Source organism: Olea europaea, chromosome 22, assembly GCF_002742605.1.
Source record: "Olea europaea var. sylvestris chromosome 22, O_europaea_v1, whole genome shotgun sequence".
Lineage (NCBI taxonomy): Eukaryota > Viridiplantae > Streptophyta > Magnoliopsida > Lamiales > Oleaceae > Olea > Olea europaea.
In genome coordinates, this window is record NC_036258.1 from 56,769 (window position 1) to 72,081 (window position 15,313).

The following is a 15,313-nucleotide window of genomic DNA, read 5'->3' on the forward strand; positions in this document are numbered from 1 at the left end:
GTAAAAAAATTCGTCAAACTCGATATCCACGGAACCCTGTCCCGTTCACTTTAAATGAAAAACTCCACAAAATTTAATTAATTATAGTAAAAGATGGTAACTAAAATTATTCAAAGAATATTATAAAATAATAAAAATCTTAATTTATCAAATATGTTCAAATAACTTAACTATTAAAAATAAATAAATTAATTAATTAAAAACTTTAATAACTATATTATTGCTTCGAATGGGAATAATAAAATGAATTAAAAAAAAACAAACAAAATGGGTGGATAAAGACCGTACGTACCCCGACACGGCCCACTCCATTATGCTTTAAACGGGTAACGAAACCGATGCAAGGCAAAAAATGCCCTACAACATGGGTTCGACTATGCCAAGTGAATACCCAAACCCGTCCCATTGACATCCTAGCCGCATCAACCCTCCAAGTGGAATACTTCTCAAGATTTCGCAAAACCAATGCAGAAGATCGAATTAAACGACCCGATTCGAAGAAATTAAGTCTGTGGATCTCTCCGTACTTCTCAGTTTGCAGTTCAGTCAGAAAGATAGGTTTTGGAAGAGGAAAAAATGCAATCCCTTCAATGTATATTTACCCAACTCTCCATTAAAACCAACATCAGAACTCCAAACCTCAGGGTTTTATCCGATTTACTGAAACGTTTTTCAACTGAAAATGGAAGCGGCAATAACAACAATGATAAGAAAGAACCCGATTGGGCGGCCCATTTCGGTCGGTCGGGGTCGTCCGACTCCGACCCGTTGGGATGGGACGTGGGTCCGTCCTCGTGGTCTACTGGGCTAACAAAGGAGCACTTTGACGGTGAAGTCGTTGGGCAGCAGGTGGAACCTGGTTCGGATCGAGGTAGGACCAGTGGCGGTGGCTCGGGACAGATTCGGGACGGTGGTTTGAGTCAGAATCAGGGCGGTGGCTCGAGTCAGAATGGGACTGGGAACTGGTATTCGGAGGCTAGGTGGACGGACATGGAGTTGGCGAAGGTTAAGGAGTTAGAGGCAGAGAACCGCAGGGGAAAGGCTTTTGTGGATGGCTGGGATGATAGAATGAAAGAAATGACTGAACTGATGAAGCAGGTAACTGTATATATTTACTTCCTTTTTATTCTTATGTCTTCTCTATTTTTCAGTAATTTGATAGATGGAGAACTAAACCCAGAATTCATATTTGTTTCTACGTGTGTAAGTATGCCCAAGTATTTGCAGCTATATTCAAATAGTTCTTTATGTAGTTATTTTTGCAGAAAAAGTGGGAAAAATGTCTGGTGTTTGCCTGTGTGCTCATGTAATGTTGTTGTAGGGTTCACCTTGGGAAGGGAAAATAGTGTATATTCTGAAACAAGTTTGTTTTCATTCGGATTTTGTTTTTCACCTCGATGTGTTATTTTGCCAATTTTGACAGTGATTTAGTATTTGTAGAGCAAAGCCCCGGTTTGTGAGTGGGAAAAAATTAATCATCTCCATTTTTATCTCTTTACATGCCTATGCACGTTTTCTTCTTTAGCTGTATTAATGGTGATCAAGTAGTTGGATAACTAAACTTAGATATGCACACGCACAAAAAATATTAATTTTGTTTTGCTTTTAAAAAAGTGCAGGTGAGGGAGCCAGGTGCAAGAGGGTCATATTTGAAGGATTCAGAGAAGGCAGAGATGTATAAAAAGCACAAGGAAAACCCAGAGTTGTACACTGTGGAGAGGTTGGCAAAAGAATATAGGATTATGAGGCAGCGGGTGCATGCAATTTTGTGGCTGAAGGAGCTTGAGGAGGAGGAGGAGAAGAAGCTTGGCCACCCCTTGGATGACTCTGTGGAGCTCTTGCTCGATACCTGCCCAGAGTAAGTGTATGGAAAAATTGAATTTATGTTCTTTGGCATACTATATGTGTATATACTTTATGGCATGAGTCGCTTAGCCTATGTCTGAAAAAGAAGCCAAAAATTGACTTCTTTATGGCTTCTATTGACAGTATGTATCGACATACTTCAAGATAAACCATATATTATTGTCTCGATATAAGCTGAGCGAAACATGCTTTATGTTGTGTTTGATGATATCATACAGTGTAAGTTATTCATCCAATAACCAAATGGATTGGTTAATTACTATCTTTATTGATTTGACAGTACTATGGTACAGGTAGTTGTTAGTTAGTTGTACTGTTATTGAATGACAGCCAGTCATGTACATCTACAACTACCTTTGCGCTGTAATACTTTGTTGGATTTCAGTGATTTTGAGCTGTATTGTAGTCAGAGAAGGTAAATGACTAAGATAAATTCTAGCATATTTTTAATTTGTTTTTGATTGTTTTGTTAAACTTGGATTTTGACTCCTAATGTTGTCTAGACGGTTTAGTAGAAAACATAAGCATTTGATTCAAGCAAAAAAGGCTGCGAACTCATAGATTTAAGTAGGATTATTGTAGGATTTAAGTAGGATTATTGTAGGGACTGCCTAGTAATTTTGTTGAAATGTGCCTGATGGAAAGTTCTTTGCACATTGGAAATGCCGATCATGCATTTATTGGACTATGTTGCCAGCTTGGCTTGTCTTCTTGGCGGGGCAACCGACTTGAATAGTTGTTTTAGTATTATGTACATAGAAAAAAAATAGCATGAAGTTGACCATAATTTCCAATAAAATTGGGGTTGGCAACTTTTTTTGAGTTTTCTACATCATGATTGCATTTAATGAAATTTCCCAAGTTCATAAGCCATAATATTTGCAAGTCTTATGTTGTATCCACTAAGATATCAATATGGTTACTAGTGATGGATGAGAGTAATACTAGTGATGGATGAGAGTAAAGTAACTTGCCCTTTTCAGTTTGCTTATGATGAAACCACCCCACCCCATATATACATTAAGATATCTAATATTTCTGCTTGCAATTTATTAGCTGATAAAGCCCATTTTCCTAGGCTAACTTTGTATTTTGAGGTCAGCTAGACAGAAACTGAACCAAGGATTCCATGAGTAGAAACCATTGGATCATCACTTCTTCTATGAGTAAAAAAGAATGGCTAAAGAAAAAAATGAAATGGTTTTCACTTGGTCAACAGAAAAATAAGAGTTCTAAAGAAGAAAATCTTTCCATTTCTTTATTCAAGTTCTTTGATTTTTTTTTTTTCCCTTTGGTGCAGTCTTTATGAGATGAAATATTAGTTATCATTTGTCGGAAATAAATCTATATTCTCGTCTGCTTTGGTATCAAATTGTATTTGATAAAGACTAAACTTGTGTATTCTAACCCAAATTGATGTACTGTAAATTTTGGTGCTGGTTGAATTGAAATTTGGTGATTACATTTTTAAATTCACATGCTATGTTTTCACGTCAGAAGATTCCTCATCATAATTTTCAAATATCCATATATATATCTGTTAAGAGTTGAACTGCCCACCTGCATTTGCACATTTGTAATGTTGCCTCTGGCTAGTCTGGTACTATCGTTAAATTATTTGATGTGCTGGAGTGTACTCTCTCATCGAGTAATATTTTTTGTTTTCTTTTATTTTTGGATACTTCTGTGTGCAGATTTTTCATTTCACATGATAGGGAGTTCCATGTTGCCTCTCTGCCATATAAGCCAGATTTCAAAGTCATGCCTGAGGGGTGGGATGGTACCACTAGAGACCCCGATGAGGTGCACTATGAGATCTCAATGAAAGAAGATGAAATGTTGCATCAAGAGTTTGTTCAGAGGATGAACTTCAACAAAATGAAGGTAAACATGCAAATTCTTTTGAGTACTGTTAATAATGCTTTGGAGTTGTATTTCAAATTTTGGGGCCGACCCATTTTTTTAACGAAAATGTCATTCTACGCAACTTATAGATGGCAAAGAAGGTGAAATGCCACAAATATAGCAGGAGACGTCCATCCAAAGGATGGAATTTCATGGTGGAGAAACTAGGTCCCAAAGGCAAACGAGGTAATGGTGGTGGCTGGAAATTCATTAGTGTAGCCGATGGCTCCACCAGGCCTCTGAATGAATTTGAGAAGATGTTTGTCAAGAGAGAGACTCCTCGCCGACGGCGAAAGATCCTCCCATGATATTCCATGTGATCGATTGGAGGGTATTCTATTGGCTTTGAATTTTGTGGCATGAGTTTCCAGAAGTTAAGCTTTTTGGCGGACAAAATTCAAGATTATGAATTTGACAAATAATTAGGATTTTTTTTTTCCTGTTTTTACACCTGTAACATGTACTTTTGCATTGAAGCTCGTTATCAATCAATTTGTTTCTATCTCTGAGGCTTCATAATCTTGTAATGAAAACAGGAATCCAAATGCTATAATACCCCCTCAATGAGGCTTCATAATCTTGTAATGAAAACAGGAATCCAAATGCTATAATACCCCCTCAAAATTCGTACAACATATATTATGAGGCATAAATGAATGTTTTAAAATTTTGGGTAACTTAGGAACTTTATCATTTTCTACCACTTTGTGTTAATATTCCTGATAATTGGATATATATGAGTTTCACATAAAATTAAATTTTAATATTGTTTTCGATATTTGTTAAATTATTATTTAATTATCTGATATGAATTTATTAGAGAAGTTTAGAGTTTTATCATACTTGCAACTTAAAAATAAGAGTTTTAATGATATTAGAATTTAATGTTATTATCGGATTATTTAATATAGAGGTGTTTAGATAAATTTAGGATTTTGACATATTTATGCTAGAATTTTATTTGACAAGGTTGTTTGTTATGAGTTCAATTTAAATTCTAATTAAAAGTTCTATTAAAATTCTAAGTAGGTCATTATCATACATATGAATACCGTCTCATTGTGCATTTTAATTCGTACAAATTTAGAGAGAGAGAGGCCAAAAAAAAAAAAAAAAAAAAAAAAAAAAATACACACACACACACCCCATTAATCAATAATATCAACGTAGAATCCCTACAAGAAAGGGAGGAGGTTGATCAAGCCAAACCTCATTATTGGAATTCAAAAATGCATACTTTGCCAGGGGTAAATTTCATTCACAATAATTGTACTTTACTCTAATATTGATTGGGTAGTTGTACTTCAATATTATTCAATCATGTAACTTCATCCAATATTTGCAATTGAACTAACAGAAATCAATAATGTAGAACTTGAAAAAGATCATCGTAATAATTATTCCATGTTCACAACTGATGCATGATGATCGCTATTTATTAACTTTCATGTCATCGATTTCCTTGAGCAGAATTAGATAAAGTTATTGTTATCAATCGCATTAAAGGCCCACGTGGAAACATTGTGTACACACACGTGGTATTCAACCAAGAATTAAGGAAAGGATATTGGCCGAGTTCCTACTGCAAAAGCGCTCTCATTGCTTAGCCGAAGTGCTTTTCTCCCTTCTGCCGAACTCCTTCACATTCGATGTCCATGGTTCCCAAAAGTAGGTCAGATAAGTGTGTCTTTAGAAATAATTGATGTGATGTCCTCATTAAATAGATATCAGGAATGTCAGCCTCGAATTGTAGGGCGGGCGATCCCTTGTGACGCAGTGAAATAAAGGAATTCAAGCGAAAACCTTAAGAACAAGAAATTTGGAATCCACCAAATAATAAAAAAAATAAACTCACGAATTTATTAATGAAAGATAATAAAAAAATAAACTAAGCCCTTATTTATAAAGGTTTACATGGAAGCGTAGTTTAGAACAACTAAAAGTAATGAAAAGAGGTTTACTCAAACTAGAATTGTAAAAAAAAGGAAAATAAACGAATTGACAAAAATAGCGCTAAAACTTTAAAAGTCAGTTTTTGAGGCATAAACGAACTTGAACGGCTGAAATTCAATGTACATCATGGCATAGCTTTGAGTATCTACTAGTACTCTTTTTTCAATATACCATTTATGTCCTACATCACTTGTCAAATGTCTATCAATGCAATAAATGTGAGATACAAAAGTTTGGCAGAAGAGGCCACGTGAATCTGATCCAACGATGACCACGTCGACCTGGTCACTATAAATAGCAGTCTTTGTAACATTTTAAAGGGATGAATCTCCATATATATAAATGAATATTGTGTTTTCTCCTCTTGTGTCTGTTTGCCCCTTATCACACACTTCCTTCTTTTTGTAGATTTTCAATAGGATACATCTTGTTTATATGCTTGAATACATTTGATCAATAACTGAACATTTGATTGAGCTTACAATAGAACTTATGATCAACATCTTGAGGAATCTGTCCACGTGTGCGTTATTTTGGAACGACACATGTTGGCACGTTTTTGGAGGTCAACAAATTGACGCCGTCTATAAGTAATCGAGATGATTAACCACGAAGATCCTGTGAAAAAAGGCCAGGGATATTAGTCCAAAAGAACCTTGGGCCTTTGAACAAAATATGGTATCCTTGAAGATGGAACCGAAAATATTTTCTCCAACATATCTTCATCAGTGATTTTTTTCTTCATAAAAAATCAATTTTGAACATATTCTAAACAATTCAAAATTGTACTCATCAACAATTTTGAAGTCTTGCAAATAAAAATGTATCCACTCATAGCGAGTTTTGGGAAGAACTATAGTACTTTGATGATTAAATCTTTCAGTTGATTTGTTTCAAAGAATCTGTGGATCTTTCTCAGTGAAATATTTAATTTTCAATTCAGCGGTGAGTAGGATATTACTCGTCTACCCGGGTCCAACCATTATGACTCTTCTGGTAAATGGCTTGTGATACGTAGCATCAGCTTCAACAATAGTTAGTTTGCGGTTGGCAACGAAGAAAAAGAGTTGTTGACGAGTGCAGCATTGATGTATGAAAAGAATCGTGTCCTTAGATTTCAATGAGATTTTGTTGTATCTGTGTTGAAACATACATTCTTATCATTTTCACTATTGATTCTTTTCAAATTTGCAGTTTTAATCCATTCTCATCAGGTTAACTGCTTCTTGATTAAGAAATTCTTAGGGCTTGTTGGATACACATAATGGACAAGTTTTGGCAATAAAATGGATAAGTCCTTTTCTTTCTTCATATTGTGTCCAATTTGTTAAAAGACTTCTTTTTCGAGAAAATGGACATGGCATTGTGACTGTCTTTGCCCGATACCGATGCCATGGCCGAAGGTGCACGTGATGCGGTGGGTAATGCGAATATTCAGTAAGATGGAAGCAAGGCAGCGTGTAGGCATTGTGATGCGTGAGTGACGGAGGCATTACTTGATGACAGCATCACATGGGTCGAATTTGGGGATGGAAGTTAGTCGGCCTTAGTTTTAGGCATTTTTCGACTGTAAGTAGAGCTTGTAGCCCAATTGGTCTTCAATGCAATGGCAAAAACAAGCACAAGGACGGTGCTGACCCTTCATAATTCTTGTACATGTTTTCTTTATTTTAGATAAATAACAGCTCCCCTACTTCTGTGCTCTCTGTCTTGTTCTTTCAATATTCACTACAAATTCTGCTTATTTTCAACGTCAGTGCACTAAGACACAACTAGTTGATGCTATCTCATGTGACTAAAATCCGAGACAATCCCGTGACACCAATACAAATATTAGTCTCCTTTGCTAGAGATGACCACCACCTGTTCGTAAGTTCATTAGCATAAATAACTTAATTATTAATAAATAATTATCTCAGGTACAAATTAATTATTTTATAAATAAATTGTCTTAAGACCGTTAGAAACTGCTACTAATCAAGATTAAAATAAGATTTAAAACCATATTTAATTAGCCAATAATTGAATATTAACTTTTAAACTAAAATTGCAGAGGTAAGTCCAAAAGAATTAGACCTCTCAAAAAATTAGCGCATGCCCCTCATTGCAGCGTACACACGGTATTCTTTAGTAAAAGGCGAAAGAATAGTTCGCTTTGTGTTCACTGTGTGGCTGCGTGGTCCTATAGGTTCACAATGGGCTTTTTTTATATTATTTACGTCTCAATTAACTTTAGTCATGTTTCGATGTGGGATTCGTTTATTTCATTTCTTCAGTCCTCCCCCCTCCTTTTTAGTATTTCTGCTTCTCTAAGACATATCATAGCCTCAATCCTGATTCCAACACTATCGTTTCAATGAAATTTTGTTTGAAGAGTTTCTATTTGTAGAGTTACTCATGAATACCGGGATTTGTATTGGAAGTGCCGTGTTTATACTTGGAGGAGACCGTGTAACAAGCACGGATGGAAATGTTGTGTCTATTTAATATGTTTGATTTTCTAACGACTCATTTCGACCACTCGGTCTCTTTGCTTCTATTTCTTATATCTGGTAACTTTTTCTTTACGGTAATTCTAACCGGCTGATGCACTTCATTCTGATTAGATATTCGATGAAGGGAAAGACATTTATAATTGAGGAGAGACCATAACTGATTAATGATGAACGTTCAACTAAGCTGATCCTGACTTGTACATTATGTTGTACTTCAATTTATGGGGTTGAGTTCATGACAATGAAATCAACAAACCCCTCAAGCCATTGTCATTGGCTTCCATTTTTGCTTCCTTCTCTGCTTTTGTTTTTGAAACTTTAAAGGTGCAATGCTTGAAGGATCTGTTCGGTTCACTGTCCAAGGGTGGACACTAGTACGGAAGAAATGAAGCTAAAATCTTGTCTATCATCGGTGTCTGATCATGCAAAACATATGCTTAGGAACAGGTCAGATTAGGAGTAAAGGACATTAAAACTTTAGGTAACTTAGTCCAACCACAGAAAATTTGGTGTTTCGACCGGATAGCTCTATTAATGTTATAATAATTAAGATTTCTTCCTTTCAGATTTTTTGAGCTCATATTACCTGGTCCTCAATGTCCTGATTATCGGTCAAATCCAATAAGCGACAACATTTTGTAGTTAGTCACATGCAGAACACAAATGGCCTTCCCACGGTAGGAGTATCTGTAAGTTTCTTAGAGAATAATGGTGTCAAATGCCTCTCAATTATTTACATACAATAAGTCTTCTTAATAATTATAATTTATACAATGAGTTACACAGAAACAATCAAATCATAAACCAGACACGTAATCCTTTTAACTTACTACACTAAAAAAACTTGGTCAAACAATCAAATCACAAACCAATCTGAGGCCAGCATCTGCTACTTGAAACCTATAACTAGTGCTCGGTTTATAGCGATTTTGATAATTGATTTTTTGACCGTTAAAAATAAAGTGAGTCTTACTTGTGAGAGAAAAATTCAAAAATGACGATGGAATAATAAAATAACTGTCAAAAAATTAATTTTAATTGACTTTTGTATATTTTAGTAAGATATGTCAGCACTGTATGATAGAAAGCAATAAAATATGCTCATTTCCTTTTCGTAACGTAATCTGCTTGTATGAATTTATATCTTATAGTTTGAAAAAAAGTAATGGACGGAAACTGAAAATTGAATTTGGATCAAGTTCAGGAAAAAATTCAACACGGGCTAATATGTATAAAAAAAAAATCGCACATAAAAAAATAATATTTTACTTAAAATTTTTTTTTTAATGGATATTTGGACTGAATGGACGGGTTGTAGCACGGCCTAGCCCGTCCTTGCATCCGCCCATGGATACAATTAAGTGTCTCTGATCAACAAAGATTCAGATATGAAGGAGCTAATAAACCTCAACAATAAGGATGGATGCCGAATTTAGGCTGCCTTTCTCATAATAGGAGAAGGTTTGGCTAATGATTATTTAAGTCAGTGCTCAATACAAGGACTTGAAAACTCAGGGAAGGTTAAGCACGCAGTTTTGAACAGTATACTAGTCTAGATTCCAACTTCTTTTTTTCTTTTTAACGAAGTTAGCAGTCTAGTTTATGAAACACGCCAAAATCTTACTAATTTACCTTCATTTAAATTCTAAGGACCATAAATCCTACCATTAGTCCTTCGCCACTGCCTTAGTCCTCCACCAGTAGAGTTTGAGAACTGGGTACTACGAGATCACGATTCTGTAAAGAGATTAACACTACTTATAGTGGAACGGGGAAAATACCAGGAAATAGACTGGGACATATCTATTGCAAAGGACTTCAATTTCTTCTTCTGGGCTTCATTCTTAAAATTAAATTATGATTGTTTCTGAAATCAAACAATTAAGAGCCATTGTTTCTGAATTCTTGGACTTGGTTCTGTCATTGTAAGATGGAATAGGTAAATAATGAGACTATTTATTCGTTTTGTCTCTAGTTGTTTGCTACTGCCAATATGGTATTGAAGGGTATTGTCATGACATGCTTTGAAGCTAGAATTTGTTTTATGGATCACGATCTTTTTACGTCACTTTGCTTTGTTACTACTGCATTAGAGGACTTGCACAATGGTGATTCCATAATTTCTCTAGACATGCTTGTGTTTCAAATAGCTTAGAGCAATGGAGGGAACAAAAGAAAAATTAAAATGTTCATCATTAATTTAGAATGCCTGATAGGATACAGTTTGAAATTTGGATGCAGTAATCAAGATCACACCAGTGTATTTAGTTGAGCCAAGAATGACAAAAGGAACAACAGACTGATGCTTATTCTCAATAAACTGGGATTGATTACCCCGAGTAAGAGATATAACAATAAAGAGAACAATTTCAGGCAAACAAAGCCTTAGAACTGAAGACTAGATTAAACAATTTTTTGCATTTTAGTATTTTAGTTCATAATCATTCTCAGCAGGTAGGCAGATCAGGAGGAGGCGGCTCAATGGATTGTAACATCCCTTCTCCATTTTCAACCAAGAACGACATAGCCAGACCCCAGGTGAGATGGGAATCTATGTGACAATGGAACAGCCATACTCCTGTTCCAGATGAGGTAAAAAGGTTATAATTAGCGTTTTAATTTAGCTATAATATCAGAGGAATTTCTAATATACTGGGAAAAATATAACATGTATCTCACCTGGATTATCGGCCACGAAACGTATGACTGCCCATCCACCAACAGGCACATCTATTGTATTTCTAACTGGTGGATCAACAAGGTTGAATTTAGAAGTATCTGTTTGGGGGTTGAAATTTCCGAATCCTTGTCCCACGACGAAGAAATGGTACCCATGAAGATGAATAGGATGGTCCTCTGTTGTGACGATGGCTGTATCTTGCAACACAATTTGTACATTTGAACCAAACTTTAACTTGTAGAGCTTAGTCCCAGAAGTTGGTTGCCACAATGCACGGCTCACATTGCCTGTGTAATCAAATTTCACTGGTGGAACGGGAGGAAAATCTGTGGTAAAAATTCCTGGTATATTCTGGTAAGCGGCCTGCTGTAAAGAGGTCCTTCTCGGAAGCACGAATGACACGTTGTTCATACTCGCTGCAAAGCGAGTATTGTTTGGTCCTTGACATCTAGGTCCAGGTGTGCAATTGATTAATCCTAATCCCACTGTGAAAAACAAGTTCTCGTCAATCTGAGTAGGGACTTTGACATTCGTAGGAAGAATACTCCTAAATTGACTTGTAAATGCAGTCACTGTGGCGGTGTCATTGAAGGTTGGAAGTTGAGGTAACACAGGCCTCGAGGACGATCCACTTTGGGCATTTTGGTACTCAAGAATAGCAGTGGTGGTCGTGTTGTCAAATGGCGCATTCTGTGCTGTAGCATAAGCACTTGCAGCCATATAATATCGTGCTGGTGGCTGGTCAGCCGTGAGTAGGACATTAGTCGTCTGTCCGGGTGCAACCATGATGACCCTTGTGGTAAATGGTTTGTGATAGTTAGCATCAGCTTCAACAACGGTCAGTTTGTGGTTGGCGACGGAGAAAAAGAGTTGTTGATTGAGTGCAGCGTTGATGACTCTGAGAAGAATTGTCTCCCCGGATTTCACTGAGATTTTCGTTGTAGCTGCATTGGAACATAAAAAAGCTATTATTTTTGTACAGTCATTCATTTCTGGCCAGTTGACTTTCGACGGCACAGTTTTTTAGTTAATTTTCATCTGTTATCTGTTTCTTGATTAAGAAATTCTAATATTCTAGATGAGTAGTAGACCTTTGCTGGAGCATCTGTATAGGTCACCAGGTTGACCATTAATAGTGTATGCATCTGAAACATTTGGAGCTGCTCCAGTAAAAAGTGCCTGTCTCATGACATCAATAATGTTTCTGTCCCACCATTCACCTGTGTTCATTGGTTAAATTAATATGTAAATGAACATACATAACTCGAAAATAGGCAATTAAAAAAAGAAAGTAAAGAGAGGCTAAATATAGTGAATTACCAAGAATTATAGGGACTTCTAAATTGGGTTTTGGAAATGGATATGAGGAGCCAGGTTTCGGAAAGATAACAATTGCTCCATAGACTGTGGCTCTGAGCCATCTGCTGTGAGCATGCCACCACAATGTACCTTCTTGGTCTTCGATTGTGAAACGGTAAGTGTAAGTTGCTCCAGGTCTAATTGGACACTGGGTAACATACTCAGGACCATCGGCCCATGGTGTTCGCATCTGACGAATTCCGTGCCTTGTGAAAATTCAAAACTTAGTTACATTCAACGAAAATGATATCAATAACGTGTGTTAGGATCTTCGGTGAACTTAGAACCTAAAAGAAACCATCTAGAAAGCATTAGACATGTTTGATACGTTGTACTAGAGAACACTGTACGAGGTAGCTAAGGGTTTTAACTTCTTTTTCTGTCCTAAAATTGTCTATATCTACTCTGGTATACTAATTTGCCAATGTCTGCATGTTTATATTTGTACACACGAAATTTACATATTCTATTACCAGTGGAGAGTGACATTGTAACGAGCTCTATTCGTGACCTTGATGACGACTGTATCTCCATTTCTTACTGCAAGAGTTGGCCCTGGAAATTGCCCATTTACTGTGACTATGTTGTGAGTTCTGCACAGCCTCTGCACTGGTGTTTCTTGAACCTGCGACAGTCATAAATAAAAAATCTTCATACCTGAATAAGTTGTAAAGAACCTAAGAGAAGAATAAGATCAAAAGAAGATGGTAAGAAATACATACATCAAATTCATGGTAGTGAATTTCTGATACTGGGAAAGATGCCGTAAAACTTAGTATGAGAACAACTAAAAGAAACTGGAACAATGGTCTGATGCAGCAGCCAAAGTTTTTAGCGTCCATTTTGCTTCTTTCTCTGCTTTTGTTTGGTGTATAATGGGTACCTATTTATACAAATTAGCAGAGGGAAAAAATCTGTAGTTTAATTTAAAAAAAAAAGAAAAAGAAAAGAAGAAGAACTCAGTGAGAGTCAGATATAGTAGGATTTGTTAGGTGAAATGGTCAGTATTATGGAAAAAGAAGAAACTAAAAATCTTATAAGGGCATTAAATCCTTGGGGAACTTCGTCCAACCACTCAGGATTTGGTGCATCCACTAGTTCTATCAATGTTAAACTAATCAAGATTCTTTTTGTTCGAGGGAAGATCACCTCCAGGTTCTGATGGTCCTCGAATTTCGTTAAACAACTATACTTAAATGTTCTTGTGTAGCATATTTAAACATGGGGTTTACTTAATTAGGAGGGAGAAAGAGGTCTTTTTTCCTGTTTTATGCATTATTTTCTTGTCCCTTTTTGGCCACGTGAATCATTTTTTCCCACTCTGTTCGCATCTTTCGAAATTTTAAGTTTCAAGCAGTGCCCAAATGGCTCTTCCTCACAGTAGGTAATTTTGAAAAAAGGAGCACTTTAGTGTAGTGTTAAAGAAATTGTGTTGCCTAATAAGATTATGTCACATTTTCATAATTATAGTTTTACTGTTACTAATAAAAAGCTTCAATAAACATGTAGTACATGCAAGTCATGTTGGATACGTTGATCGGAAGAATTGGACATGACTAAAAAGAAAGACGTGTGACAATTTATTTGTTTAATCTTATTATGTGTACAAATATGCAAAACAACGACAACCAACGGTAGTTCTCGGCAAATTTAAATCAGTTGCATGGATTCTTATTAAGTCGTGTTAGTTTCGGTCTACCTCGTCTCAGCTAACTTGTTCACTGGTGAGTGGTGACTGGTCCCATACGTTTAGTTACTGGTTTCCAACTCCCTCGTGCAACTAGAAGTTGGCAAATGTCCTGCAGAAATTAAATGTCATAATCCTTTAATATGAACAGAGATTATTTTCAGACATATAGTCCTTTGGATTAGTTAGCCAAACAATCAAATCATAAACCAGGCTGATAGTTCTTATAATTAATATGACAAGATCAGTTGTTAGCCAAACAATCAAAACATGAACCAATCAGATGCCAGCATCTGGTACCTGCAACATAGAATTAGTATACATATCTTATATGAAAGTCATATCAGCATGGGAGAGCAGAAAGTAATAAAATGGACTCACTTTCTTTGGTAGTAAAGTCAGTTTGTCTGAAATTTTTTATCTTTATGGTTTGAAAGAAAGGAACGGATGGAACTGGGATTAAACTGAAACTTGAATTTTTGGTCAAGTTTAGGTGGATTAGGAAACTATTTTAACAACTTTATTTTGTTTGACTTACCCAAAATTTTGAAAATTCCACAACTGAGGTCATGGAATCTTGAATGGTTCCACATTCATACTTGTCAATAATGAATTTAATGCAAAAAGTCTAATCATAGGAACTTTTAAGTATATCAAACTAATTGTTTTTATTCTTAATGCAATTGGGATTGATTAAATGAAAATTTCATTGTCAACTATGTGCGAAATCATAAAAGCGTAAAAAAAGTGCACCTATGTGCGAAAAAATAAAGCAAAATAATAATAATAATAAGTGCGAAACGGAGCATTTTGCCCTCCGCCTAGGCTCTTCTTTCTAGAACACTGGTTTTGACTCAACATTTATCTTGTACCGGGCTTGTACGAGCACCTACACCAAACTTTATACTGATTGTCTGCCTATTTTTTTAATATTATTCCTTTATTCAGGATTGAAACCGACTATGACTAATCGTTATAATAATAACAAATAATTGATAATGTAAAATGTAAATTGACATTGAACCTCTGTGGATTAAGCTTAAAGTCATGTCTTATAAAACTTGCAATATTAAATAGTAAATAAGATTGTGGCATATTTGGTTCATTAATTATTAGTAAATGCATTCAACTAAAGTAGTAAAAAAAAGAGGCCATTATATTACGCAACTCCATTTTCAGTGATTAGTTAGCTTCAATCAAGGCACAAATCTGTACAATCAATTTAGAAATTTCCCCGTTGAATAGTGTCATTCCTTCACGGACTGCACATTCTGGCTGGGAGGCTACTCCCCGAAATTGCCTCGCCCATAAGTTCCTTTGTCTTTGGGGCTTACAATTCACCTACACAAATTCCCCCGTTGAATAGTG

At 35.8% G+C, this 15,313-nt stretch overlaps 2 protein-coding genes across 2 annotated transcripts; one reads left to right on the forward strand and one right to left on the reverse strand.

The window, feature by feature from the left end:
- Positions 1-349: 349 nt before the first annotated feature.
- LOC111371252 lies at positions 350-4,275 on the forward strand. Its single transcript, XM_022993139.1, has 4 exons — positions 350-1,098; positions 1,620-1,858; positions 3,561-3,750; positions 3,861-4,275. Exons 1-4 carry the CDS (start codon positions 577-579, stop codon positions 4,077-4,079), a joined length of 1,170 nt encoding a protein of 389 aa, XP_022848907.1. The 5' UTR covers positions 350-576; the 3' UTR covers positions 4,080-4,275.
- A 6,120-nt stretch (positions 4,276-10,395) lies between these two features.
- On the reverse strand, positions 10,396-13,129 carry LOC111371253 (laccase-12-like). Its single transcript, XM_022993140.1, has 6 exons — positions 12,981-13,129; positions 12,732-12,883; positions 12,220-12,464; positions 11,991-12,119; positions 10,899-11,843; positions 10,396-10,797 (listed from the first exon to the last, which is right to left on the reverse strand). The coding sequence occupies exons 1-6, from the start codon at positions 13,098-13,100 to the stop codon at positions 10,667-10,669; spliced, it is 1,722 nt and encodes a 573-aa protein (XP_022848908.1). The 5' UTR covers positions 13,101-13,129; the 3' UTR covers positions 10,396-10,666.
- Between the last annotated feature and the right edge of the window lie 2,184 nt (positions 13,130-15,313).

Bases quoted from the DNA above. Each gene is read 5' to 3' on its own strand.
- LOC111371252 (XM_022993139.1), top strand. From the start codon at position 577: ATGCAATCCCTTCAATGTATATTTACCCAACTCTCCATTAAAACCAAC. The intron at 1,099-1,619 runs GTAACTGTATAT...AAAAAAGTGCAG, and splicing joins TGACTGAACTGATGAAGCAG to GTGAGGGAGCCAGGTGCAAG. The intron at 1,859-3,560 runs GTAAGTGTATGG...TTCTGTGTGCAG, and splicing joins TTGCTCGATACCTGCCCAGA to ATTTTTCATTTCACATGATA.
- LOC111371253 (XM_022993140.1), bottom strand. From the start codon at position 13,100: ATGGACGCTAAAAACTTTGGCTGCTGCATCAGACCATTGTTCCAGTTT. The intron at 12,884-12,980 runs GTATGTATTTCT...TGACTGTCGCAG, and splicing joins TTCACTACCATGAATTTGAT to GTTCAAGAAACACCAGTGCA. The intron at 11,844-11,990 runs GTCTACTACTCA...GTTCCAATGCAG, and splicing joins ATACAGATGCTCCAGCAAAG to CTACAACGAAAATCTCAGTG.